At 46.4% G+C, this 12,999-nt stretch overlaps 1 protein-coding gene across 49 annotated transcripts in view; it reads left to right on the forward strand.

The window, feature by feature from the left end:
* The window catches only part of TTN (titin), a 300,685-nt gene that overhangs the window by 188,500 nt on the left and 99,186 nt on the right, over positions 1-12,999 (forward strand). For all 49 annotated transcript variants that reach the window (XM_079974390.1, XM_079974400.1, XM_079974409.1 and 46 more), the window contains 11 exons: positions 426-549; positions 805-1,071; positions 6,879-6,976; positions 8,488-8,656; positions 8,757-9,023; positions 9,991-10,257; positions 10,361-10,639; positions 11,170-11,578; positions 11,683-11,807; positions 11,911-12,177; positions 12,625-12,894. In XM_079974390.1, coding sequence (XP_079830516.1) covers positions 426-549; positions 805-1,071; positions 6,879-6,976; positions 8,488-8,656; positions 8,757-9,023; positions 9,991-10,257; positions 10,361-10,639; positions 11,170-11,578; positions 11,683-11,807; positions 11,911-12,177; positions 12,625-12,894 — 2,542 coding nt within the window. The remainder of the gene's footprint in view (positions 1-425; positions 550-804; positions 1,072-6,878; positions 6,977-8,487; positions 8,657-8,756; positions 9,024-9,990; positions 10,258-10,360; positions 10,640-11,169; positions 11,579-11,682; positions 11,808-11,910; positions 12,178-12,624; positions 12,895-12,999) is intronic.

Raw genomic sequence — 12,999 nt, forward strand, 5'->3', positions numbered from 1 at the left:
TCCAGTAAGGGACTATAATCCATGCAGAACCAGGTCTCTCTTGACTTCTTCCCAGCTGGACAGGGGAGCTATGATGAAAAGCTTCTTAAACAAGTACTGTAGTTCCCCATTTTGATTGATTTGGATTATATCAACCCTTTGAAGAAGTTTACAGTTCCAACAATCAGCTGGTGGATTCAGTCTGCCGACTCCCACAAAACTCTAGAGGCCTTTGGGGCTTGGCGGCTGATTCAGTACGAAGAGCTGAAATTGCAACAAGAAATCAGAGAGGCCCCAATGCATGCCCAGAGGTGCATGGGTATATAACTGGGAGTCTTTGTTTACCAGCCTATTTAGACAGACATGTGCTAACACAAATGTTTGATATAAGGTTGCAACATGTTTTCTTACCAAATCTATTCTCCTGAACATTCCTTTTTTTAAAGATCGTGCCCCGTGCTGAAGGCAGAGTTCACACCCTTGTTCTAAGAGATGTGAAACTAACAGATGCTGGAGAAGTCAAACTGACTGCAAAGGATTTCAGAACTCAAGCAAATCTTTTTGTAAAAGGTAGGCTTCCTAAAGTAACAATTTATTCCATTAGCAGTATGCTAAAGACTACTGATCTGTATTAGGCAAAGTGCATGATTGGGCTGATCCTTTTCTGCAGTACTTTTTACGCATAAAATGCTGAAAACAATTCTGGCCATAACTCAATCTTTTAAAAAGATCAGAATGATAGCTAGCTTTTCAATCTCTTGGGAGGAAAAAATTATGCATGTAGCACAACATGATTTGTGGGGGTTTTTCCCTCCCTGTCCTCAGAACCACCTGTTGAGTTTACTAAGCCTCTTGAAGACCAGACTGTAGAGGAGGAAGCTACTGCAGTTCTGGAGTGTGAAGTATCCAGAGAAAACGCACCAGTGAAATGGTTCAAGAATGGCCAAGAAATCCACAAGACAAAGAAATATGATATAATTGCTGATGGCAGAGTCAGAAAACTTATCATTCACGGCTGCACACTGGACGATGCTAAAACGTACACATGCGATTCTAAAGATTTCAAGACATCTTGTTTCTTGAACGTTGAACGTAAGTTTTTCTTATAATTTCCTTATAAAGACATAGATACCTGTTTGCATGATTCCAAAGGTAGGTGTGATGGGATAATGAGCAGCTTGTGCGTTAAAGCTGGATCCCTCAGAGCTCACTCTGTGTAGTGAAACCCTGCCTTGAGAAGAGCCCTTGAGCATGGCTCCCTCAGTCGCTGGTAGAATCTGACAGTGGGCGTTTGCGGAAACGTTTCCAACATAAGAGCTGTTTCACAGACATGCGCCTCCTGGATTCCCTGCGTGACAGCTTCCGGCGGGGGGTGGGAGTCCTTATGGGCTGTTCTGATACCTCCTCGCTGTTCTCACTGGAAGTATCCCAGAGCCTCCCCTCCGACTCCCTTTCCTTTGGAGCTCCCGCACTCCCCCTACTGGTTCCCTCTTCTCCTGAAGAAGAGGCTCTCCTATTCTGCTGAAGCCTTCTCACCACCTGTCCTTCCGATGGCAGTTCCCTGACATCCACCTCCCCCCCAGGGCCCCCTTCACCCCCTCCCGCCTCTTCTCTTACTGGCGGCGAGGACGGAAATCCCTGGAAGGAACTCCCCTCATCCTCCGAGGATTCAAACACTTCTAACCACGGCCTACCGCCTCTTTCCCCCTCTTCCTCTCCTTCGTCGGAATCTGTTTCCACCTCCACTTCCGACTCTGGGAACCCTTCAAATTCCCCTTCCTCATCTGTAGTCCCGAAGTGCTCCCTCCTAAACCTTGCCACTGGTTGTGGTTTACTTGGGAAACGCCGATGAAACGTTTCTATTAAAATCTCGTCCTTGACTTCCTCTGCCGGTACCCATGCGTTTTCTGACTCTTCCTCCCCCTCCCATTCTACCAAGTATTCCACCTGATTCCCCTTCCACCTGGAATCAATGATCCCTGCCACATCCATGTTGCGTTCTCTCTCTTCTATGACGGGTGTCCGGGTGACCTCCCTCTCACGTTCCCCCCACTCACACCCCTCTCTGTAGGGCGACAGTAATGACCTGTGAAATACTGGGTGCAATTTCATGTGACTGGGCAATCGGAGTTTGAATGCTACTGGGTTGACCTGCTGTATGACCTCAAAGGGTCCCAATCGTTTGGGTCTCAATTTCTTACACCCTCCCTTGAACGGCAGTCCTTGGGTGGATAGCCACACCCGGTTACCCACCCTTATGGTTTCGCCTTCCCTCCTATTTCTGTCAGCTTGCTTCTTATATTCTTCTTTGGCTTTCTCTAAGTTGAGTTGGAGCTGACGGTGGATCGCTTCCATCTCTTCAACAAAATTTTCCGCTGCAGGTACACTCCACCTTCCCCCGCCCTCTCCTGGAAACGCCCGAGGATGACACCCATAATTGGCTAGAAAGGGACTCATCCCTGTGGACGCGTTCTCCGCGTTGTTGTAGGCAAATTCTGCCAGAGGTAACCAGTCCACCCAATCAGTTTCTCTGTCCTTTACATAACACCTCAGATATTGTTGCAAAACCCCGTTTGCCCTTTCTGCTTGCCCATTTGTTTCTGGGTGCCTGGCGGTGGAAAAACTTACCTCCACATGCAACATGCTCATTAGTTTCCTCCAGAACCTAGAAGTAAATTGTTTTCCTCTGTCGCTCAAAACCCTCAAGGGGGCGCCATGCAACCTAAAAATGTGCTCCACAAACAACCTTGCGGTTTCTTCCGCTGTCACTGCATGTGAACAAGCTATAAAGTGGCACATCTTAGTTAGTAGATCTACCACCACCATGACCGCGGTTTTCCCTTTGGATCTCGGTAGATCGGTCATGAAGTCTATGGATACCATCTCCCATGGCCTTTCTGGGGTGGGTAAGGGTTCCAATAACCCCGCTGGCGCCAACCTCTCTCCCTTTGCTCTTTGGCACCTGTCGCATCCCCTGACATACTCCCGCACGTCCTCCCGCACCTTGGGCCACCAAAACTCTCTGGTAACCAACCACATGGTTTTGTGCTGCCCGAAGTGCCCGGCCGTGGGGCTGTCATGCAACTGCTTAAGCACTCGCCCTCTTAGTTCCCCACCTGGTATGTAGAGCGCCCCTTTGTAATATAGTTTTCCGTTCTTTTCCTCAAACCCCCCTGCGTTTTCACCTGTCTCCCTGAGTTCCCTAAGTTTCTCTTGGGCATATTCATCGTTTTCAATACCCTCTACCAGTTCTCTTTGCCCCACCAATGCCGCCCCACAAACCCAGTGGTCCTCTGAGATGATATGTCTTTCTTCCGCCCCTCCTTCCCCTTCCAAGTACTCAGGTTTTCTGGAGAGAGCGTCCGCCCTGACATTCTCAGCCCCTGGCACGTAGCAAATCTCAAAATTGAACTTGGAGAACTCTTGCGCCCATCTTACTTGTCTCTGGTTCAACACTCGGGCCGTTCTCCAGTATTCTAGATTTTTGTGGTCTGTCCGTACTTGAACCTTGTGTTGCGCTCCAATCAACAGGTGTCTCCATCTCTTGAACGCTTCGTGGACAGCGAGTAATTCTCTGTCGTACACTGTATAATTCCTCTCAGACTTGTTCAATTTCCTCGAGAAGAAGGCACACGGCTTCCATTCCGACGTATTCGCTCCTGGCTGCAGAAGCACGGCCCCCACCGCTCTGTCAGACGCGTCGGTTTCCACCCTCATCGGCTGCTGCAGATCCACGTGTAAAAGTTGTTCTTCCGAAGCAAACGCCCTCTTTAAACTTTCGAAAGCTCGCTGCGCTTCTTCCGTCCAGACAAATTTCTTCTTACTGCTGAGACAATCCGTGATGGGGGCTGTTAAATGGGCGAAGTTCTTGATGAACTTCCGATAGAAGTTTCCGAACCCCAAAAACCTCTGCACATCTTTCTTAGTTTTCGGTGACCTCCATTCCAGCACTGCTTGCACCTTGCTAGGATCCATGGCCAGCCCCTTGTCCGACAACCGGTACCCAAGGAATTCCACCTCCCTGGCGTGAAACTGACACTTCTCCAGTTTCACCCACAGCTGGTTTTCTTGCAGTTTGCTCAGTACTTCTCTTACATCTCGCACATGCTGCTCTTCATCCTCTGAGTACACCAGCACATCGTCCAAGAACGCAGCGCAGTTCTTGTACAGCAATGGTCCTAGTACGTGATTAATAAATGATTGAAATACTGCGGAACCCGCCTGGAGGCCGAAAGGCATAACGCAGTACTCAAATGCCCCCAAGGGGGTGAACATAGTGGTTTTCCACTCATCTCCCTTTCTCATACGTATCAGGTTATACGCCCCCCTCAGGTCCAGCTTGGTAAAAATCTTCCCTTTTCTCACCCGGGTCAGAATGTCATCGATTCTGGGCATAGGGAAGGTCACGGGTTCGGACACTGCGTTTAGGGCCCTGAAATCCACAATTAATCTCTGTTTGTCCGAGTTTTTTTTGTCTACAAAGAACACTGGGCTACCCCCCACCGCTCGTGACTCCCTGATGAACCCACGCTTGAGGTTTTTGTCAATAAACTCCCTTAGCTCCTGCATCTCTCTGTCAGACATTGCATACACCTTGCCCACTGGCAATTGCGCTCCTGGAAGTAAGTTGATTTGGCAGTCAAAGGCTCTGTGCGGGGGTAGTTTATCTGCTTCCCTTTCGCTGAAGACGTCGGCAAAATCTGCATATTGTCGTGGTACCCTACCTTGTTCCATTGCTTCTATCTTTGCTAACGTGGCCTGAGTGCCTGCTTGGCCCCCTTTTTCTGTGCAGTGTCCCATACAATGTGCTGACCCAAAGGAAACCACTCTCTGATGCCATCCCACAAGCGGATCATGCAGCGCTAGCCAGCTCATCCCCAAAATGATGGGCGCTCCTCCCAACGTGGCTATATTAAACGCTATCCGTTCCGTGTGTCTTGCCACCCTCATTGTCATGGGGACCGTCTGCTGGTCTACTTCTCCCCCCAACAGCGCCCTCCCATCAATCGTGGTCACCTGCAGGGGATTTTTTAAAGGAATGGTTTGTATCTGATGGGCGGCTGCAAACTCCTTACTCATAAAGTTGCAGGAGCTGCCTGAGTCTAATAGCGCCTTCACTTTTAGTGGGTGTCCGTTTGCCAGCTCCAGCAATACCTCTATTACAAGAGCTGGTCTTGGGGGTTCTGGCGTGGGCACATTTACTGTTCCTTGGCCTGGCTGCTGTGCCCCGTCGGTGGCAGCCAGGCGTTGGCTTTTACTTGCTCCTTAGCTCCTTCTCCCTCCTCCCCAACAGCTCCCGCCATTCCTTGCCATTCCTTTCTTTGCGGACAAACTCTGGCAAAATGACCTGGCTGTTGGCAGAGAAAACATTTCTTGGCGCCTTTCCCCTCCTTCTTCCGCCCTTCACTGGGGTTTGAAATTGCGCGCGCGCGCGCTGTTCCGATTTCCATCGGCTCTGCTGGCAGAGAAGGCTGCTCTGGCATCTCTGGAATGCGGAAATCCCTCCAACGCTCCCCTTTCCCTTCCCGCTTCTCCAAGGCTCTGGCCTCCTGGCGTGACCCTATGGCCAGCGCTGATTTAGTCAGAAGGTCCATAGACTCCGCCCTGGGCCCCCGGGAAAGTTCGTCTTTCACTGCCGAAGATAGTCCTTCTTCGAACAGCATTTGTATCGGTTCCGCTGACAAATCCCATCCTAATTTATGGATCAACATGGTGAACTCAGTCCAGTACTCACGGACAGATCGGTTCCCTTGTTTACACGCCATTAACTGCCTGCGCGCCACTCCCTGCTCAATCTCGCTGGAAAACATCAGATCCATGGCGCGAAAAAACTTCCTTGTGTCCCTTAGGGCTTCATTATTGGCTGCCATTAGTGGCCTCACCCAATCCCGGGCTGTGCCTTCGAGATGCCCAATCACAAAACCAACCCTCGAATCCTCATCAGGAAAATCATCAAACTGCAGATTGAGGGCATATTGCATCTCTGTCCTGAAGGCTTGATAATTCCTGGGATCACCCCCAAACTTCTGCACCAGTCCTGGCACTTTCCTCGAGAGCTGGGCGGCTTTCCCCTTTTCTGCATCATGAGCCCTCCTCTCCTCCAGCCTCGCCGTTTGCAGAGCTAACTGTACCTCCAACATCCTGTACCTTTCTTCCAGGCTAGGTCCGGCTGCAGCTGCTCCCCCATCTCCGCCTCCGGCTGGGTTGCTCATGATGCCTCTCTTTGCACAAGCTGCTTTCAGGGACTGTCAGATTGCTGTGATGGGATAATGAGCAGCTTGTGCGTTAAAGCTGGATCCCTCAGAGCTCACTCTGTGTAGTGAAACCCTGCCTTGAGAAGAGCCCTTGAGCATGGCTCCCTCAGTCGCTGGTAGAATCTGACAGTGGGCGTTTGCGGAAACGTTTCCAACATAAGAGCTGTTTCACAGACATGCGCCTCCTGGATTCCCTGCGTGACAGCTTCCGGCGGGGGGTGGGAGTCCTTATGGGCTGTTCTGATACCTCCTCGCTGTTCTCACTGGAAGTATCCCAGAGCCTCCCCTCCGACTCCCTTTCCTTTGGAGCTCCCGCACTCCCCCTACTGGTTCCCTCTTCTCCTGAAGAAGAGGCTCTCCTATTCTGCTGAAGCCTTCTCACCACCTGTCCTTCCGATGGCAGTTCCCTGACAGTAGGCATGTTGCAGATATATGGGTGGGTCAAACTGATGGTGCTGTAAAACAAGCAGACCTTTGACTTAAGTGGGTTGGGCTTTTTCTTTCATCCACAAAAGTGGGAACCTCTACTTTATCATAACTCTATTAGAATAAATTATTATAACTAAGGCCATTGCTACGAATTGAGATTCACGGATAAGAAAAAAAGAGATCGTTTTCAAACTGGAAATTTTTTCTTCCTTATAGCACCTCATGTTGAGTTCACAAAGCCCCTTACGGATATTGAAGTTAAAGAAAAAGAAGTTGCTCGGTTTGAATGTGAAATTTCCCGACCAAATGTTCAGGTCTGTAATGTTTGTGTCTCTTCATATTTGCCCTTGTCAATAGCTTTTGCACAGAATCTCACAGCATTTATTGCAGCCACCAGGAAACATTTTCTATTTTTCTAGTCACTAGGGCAGCCCAAAGCATTTAGAAGGTGGAAACTGTGTCTACTAATAGCTCAAACCAAAAGATGATCTAGGTTGTCTGCATCATTCAGTCCCACCTTCACTAGCTCCTTACTATAGATCTCCAGTTGTCAACGTGGTGCCTGAGCAGCTTCATCTTTTTCACCTCTAAAGATTTCCTTAAAGGTAAAGGTAAAGGTACCCCTGCCCGTACGGGCCAGTCTTGACAGACTCTGGGGTTGTGCGCCCATCTCACTTAAGAGGCCAGGGGCCAGCGCTGTCCGGAGACACTTCCGGGTCACGTGGCCAGCGTGACATCGCTGCTCTGGCGAGCCAGAGCCGCACACGGAAACGCCGTTTACCTTCCCGCTGGTAAGCGGTCCCTATTTATCTACTTGCACCCGGAGGTGCTTTCGAACTGCTAGGTTGGCAGGCGCTGGGACTGAGCAGCGGGAGCGCACCCCGCCGCAGGGATTCGAACCGCCGACCTTTCGATCGGCAAGTCCTAGGCGCTGAGGCTTTAACCCACAGCGCCACCTGCGTCCCGCAAAAGATTTCCTTAGGTGCCCTCAAAGCCTCTGAGCACCCTTCCCACCCATCTGCTTTTCAAGGATCAGACTGGCACCTGAGCAGCTTTCTTAGGGCTGCCACGACATGGAAATATGGATCTGAGGCATGGGTCCTTAAGGATTCTCATAGCCTGATTGTTCCCTCACGCCCACCCCCAGGGAACCCAACCCTTCATACCAGCCTGCTATTGGCCAATTCCTCAGGCTGACGCTGAACATGATTCCAAGTTGTGAGTGTGAGCCGAAGCTCTCGCTCTGGCTGGGATCAGCCCACCACACCCTGTCCTGCATCGTTGGCAAGTAGTGTGGGGGGGGAGTGCTGGTCGTCCCACAAAGCTGCTGCCCTCCTAAAAGGGGTAAGCAGACTTCCAGGACCTTAATAACAAAAACCAGTACTGACAATGAAAATAAAATACACCTATCTGAATGTACATTCTGTCTACATATATTACTTTGGTTATAGATTTAAATAATATGCCCTTTCCAATAGGTGATTGGCACCATCGTCAATTTTTCTAATTCATCTCCACATGTGCAGCTTCCAAATTGGAACAAACAATGGACCCAATACTCTCATGCTTACAGCTGATTTCTGGGTTTAGATGAAAAATAATTGCAATAAAATGTGCACCATTTGACATGTTCATAGGGAATGCATCTATATTCACTGTGGAATATTGGTTTATGGTTTAGCTTAAAATGTCATCCAGGCATGCTTTAATCTAATACAGTCAGTAATTATATATTTCAATTTCTCAGTTACTGCTTCAGTTGATATTGCAGTATCTCTTCTTTGCATTCTGTTCAACTTGATTTTTATCACTATTTTAAATATAGGCACGGTGGTTTAGGGATGGTGTTGAAATCAGAAAAGGCAAGAAGTTTGACATCATTGCTAAGGGTGCCCAGAGAATACTTGTTATCAACAAATGTCTGCTTGATGATGAGGCAGAATACGCATGTGAAGCAAAAGGAGCCAGAACCTCTGGCATGCTGACAGTGATAGGTAAAGCTAAAATCAAGTTTGTTGCATTTACATGAAAGAGCAATGGCTTGGTCACTGTTGTGATCAAATACAACTATTTTCTTCTTTTTTCTTTTTACAGAAGAGGAAGCTGTCTTTACCAAAAAACTTCCCAATGTGGAAGCAAGTGAAACAGACACTGTCAAATTGATTTGTGAAGTTTCCAAGCCCGATGCAGAAGTAACTTGGTTCAAAGGCGATGCGGAGTTGCCTGAAGGTGGTAGATATGAACAGATTGCTGATGGCCGGAAGAGAATTTTGGTCATCCACAATGCTAGTCTTGACGATGCAGCAGCATACACCTGCAAACTTCCTAGCAGTCAGACAACTGGCAAGCTGAAAGTTCATGGTAAGAAAACTACTTTGGAATTTTTCACATGTGTTGCCAGGTGACATGTAGGGCTGGGCGCTATATTGAAATATCACCCCAAACCGTTTTCTAGACATCGTGATAACCATTTCAAAATAAATGACCCAGCAATGTATCACAACTTGTGTGTGTGTGTGTTATGCAAAAATTCACAAGACAGTCATACCTTGGAAGTCGAACGGAATCCGTTCTGGAAGTCCGTTTGACTTCCAAAACGTTTGGAAACCAAAGTGTGGCTTCTGATTGGCTGCGGAAGCCCCGGTGGACGTTCAACTTCCAAAAATAGTTTGCAAACTGGAACACTCACTTCTGGGTTTGCGGCGTTTGGAAGCCAAAATGTTTTAGAACTAAGCTGTTCAAAAACCAAGGTACAACTATATTTGAAAAACCAGAAAGTCAGCCGGTGCTTCTGTGTCTCCTTGAGGTGAATGAACAGGTGCTCTTTCCTTCCTTCCTTCCTTCCTTCCTTCCTTCCTTCCTTCCGTGTGTTTGTGTGCGCATGTGCGCCTCAGCTGAGCAGTTTAAGGAAGCTCACTCCACATCCACCCCTCCAGCTTGAGCTGGAGCAGAATGGGAGCTTGCTTAGTTGTAGCGCTGGACGATGCATCTCAGCTGCTTCTTCATCTTATTTACTCCTCCCTCCTTATTTCAGACATTGTGATATATCAGCATATTGTGGTATTTAGCTGGTGATACATCACAATGTTGAAAACCACATATCACCCAGCCCTAGTGACATGTGTGCCGCTGAGTAGGGTTTTTGACCCATTTATTATTGACCGAATATGCATGGTTGTGTCCTCTATGCTAGGACACGGCCATGTCAAGTCAGTCTGAGACGTCTTTTGCTGACTGAAAATATTTTTGGTTATCAGTTAGATGAGGGGGCGATCTACTTATCCCCATATCGAAAACTAAAAAACAATATGCCCAACGTCTTTTTCAGAACTTGCAGCAGAATTTATAACCAGGCCACAGAACGTTGAAGTAATTGAAGGAGAAAGAGCAGAATTTGTCTGCTCAGTATCCAAAGAAGCCTTTGACGTACAGTGGATAAGGGATGATACTGTTCTTGAAGCCAATGATAAGTATGACATAATTTCCGACGGCAAAAAGAGAGTCCTGGTCATTAAAGAGTCTGTTCTGGATGACGATGGAACTTATTCTGTCATGGTCGGTGCAGCCAAAGCAACAGCCCGCTTGACAGTGATTGGTAAGTTTTATGGGGCTTTCTCATACATTTGTGGGCATGCTTTTATTTCCTTTGTGAGGATGTAATTCACATTATAATAATAATATGCAAATTCAAATTGCAGAAAAACTCAGGATTGTCATCCCACTGAAGGACCAGCAAGTAAGAGAGGGAGAAGAACTTGTATTTAACTGTGAGGTTAATACAGAAGGTGCCAAGGCGAAGTGGTACAAAGATGAAGAAGCAATATTCGACAGCGCAAAATACATCATGGTCCATAAGGATTTAGTTTACACTCTAAGAATTAGAGACGCCCATTTGAATGACCAAGCAACCTACAACATAGTCCTGGCAAACAAGAGAGGAGAACAAGTAAAGAGCTCTGCTACTTTGACTGTGCTTGGTAAGTGTTTTCCCAGGGCTATTATTCTAGAAAAAGAGTTTCCATGAATGCCTCCCTTGTTCTCTTATAATGGCAATGGTGCCCACTTGAGAGGTGTGCCATTCCAGAGAGGAATGGCAGACTAAGATGTTGGGCAATGCCGAAATGGCAAAACTGACCGGAAAGCTCAGGAACAAAGAAGACCAAAAATTTCAATAAACAATGGGGGAAATTTATAATTTATTTGGGAGACCCAAATAAAACATTAGCAGGACTGCAATAACACTTCTAAGGTAGCAAATATTATGGATAAAATGGAGAGACATAAAATATGGACTATGAGATAATATGCAGTTGAAAAGGATAACAATAGGACCCATGGAAGGGATGGTGGGAGAGGGAGAGAGAGGTGCTGGAACTGATTTCTGGCTGGAAAAAAAGTCCTGGTGTTTTCTTATTCTAAGTGGCACAGCCTTTCACTCTTGCCAAATTACTGTTTGGATGAGGATGTAAATTAACAACACTTTTCAAACCACTTCTCTCTTAAACAGAGGAAGACCTCAGAATTATTGAGCCTCTTCAAGACGTTGAAACCATGGAGAAGAAGTCTGTCACATTCTGGTGTAAGGTTAACCGCCTCAACGTAACCCTCCAGTGGACAAAGAATGGTGAAGAAGTCACCTTCGACCGCCGCATTTTGTACAAAGTGGATAAATACAAGCATTCGCTTATCATTAAAAACTGTGGATTTATAGATGAAGGGGAGTACGTTGTTACTGCTGGCCAAGACAAGTCGGCTGCAGAGCTTATTATCACGGAGGCACCTGCAGATTTCATTGAGCACTTGCAGGACCAGACAGTCACTGAATTTGATGATGCAGTCTTCAGTTGCCAGCTTTCCAAAGAGAAAGCAATGGTGAAGTGGTACAGAAACGGACGAGAAATTAAAGAGGGCAAAAAGTAGGTGCAGGTGCTTTTAACTGGTTGGTGGTATACTATGGTTGCTGTCTGGATTCTTGCCTCTGAATTTAACACATAATCCTTTTTTCCTGTCTGCAATAAAGGTATCAGTTTGAAAAGGATGGAAATTTACACAGGTTAATCATAAAAGACTGCAGGCCAGAGGATGAATGCGAGTATTCCTGTGGTGTGGATGACAGGAGATCCAGAGCAAGACTTTTTGTGGAGGGTATGTTTACAATTTCTATTTATCTTTCACCTTTCAATATTTTTTTTGTAAAAAAAAAAAAAGTATGTCAACGCAATCTAAATTTTATTCTTATTTTGACCAGAAATTCCTGTGGAGATTATCCGACCACCGCAAGATATTTACGAAGCCCCTGGCTCTGATGTCCTTTTCTTTGCTGAACTGAATAAAGATAAGGTGGAAGTCAAATGGTTGAGAAATAACATGATAATAGTCCAGGGAGATAAACACCAAATGATGAGTGAAGGAAAAGTCCATAGGCTGCAAGTCTGTGAGATTAGGCCTCGCGATCAAGGAGAATATAGATTTATTGCCAAAGATAAAGAAGCTCGAGCTAAGCTAGAATTGGCAGGTAAGCCTCTGAATTTTTTTAACAATAAAATAATATTTATATGAGTAATGCAACATTTTAAATACTTTTTCTGGGTGTTAATTTCAGTGATTAACACACTACTAGTGGTAATAAAAAAGCTCTGTAACTGAGAACCTACAATCACGTTGGATGATTCTCACGTGTTTCTGTAGCCTTTATTATGCAGCTTTCTAATGTAGCTTCTGTGCATTTAGAACTCAAAATGACCCAGCACAGATTAATTATCTTTGTATGTTGGAGGCAACAATAGTGCCTCCACTGACCAGAATGGGACAAGATGGTGTCTATACAACATTACTAATGGTTATGATTTTGGTTCTCCCTTCGCACCAAAGTTGCTTAAAAATCACAAAACAGCTCACTGCGCTGTTGTTTTCTGTTTCAGATTTTCTGTAACATATTTCATTGATTATTATTTTTTACTAGCTGCTCCAAGAATAAAGATAGCTGATCAGAACCTTGTGGTAGATGTTGGGCAGCCATTGACTATGGTGGTTCCATATGATGCCTACCCACGAGCAGAAGCTGAGTGGCTGAAGGGAGAAGAAGCCTTGCCCACTCTTACTGTTGATACAACACCTGAGAGTACCACCTTCAGAATTCACGAAGCAAAGACGACTGACAGAGGAAGTTACAAAATCATCCTTAAAAATAAGCATGGCCAAGCTGAAGCACACATCAATGTTCAAGTTATTGGTAAGCTCATCATTTCAAATGGCCAAGGGTTGTTGCTTTTCTGATGTAGAAGATGAAAGCATTGGTATATAATGATGAGAGAAATAAGAAACTGCATCCACGAAC

This window comes from Podarcis cretensis (genome assembly GCF_951804945.1).
Source record: "Podarcis cretensis genome assembly, chromosome: 1".
Classification (NCBI taxonomy): Eukaryota; Metazoa; Chordata; class Lepidosauria; order Squamata; family Lacertidae; genus Podarcis; species Podarcis cretensis.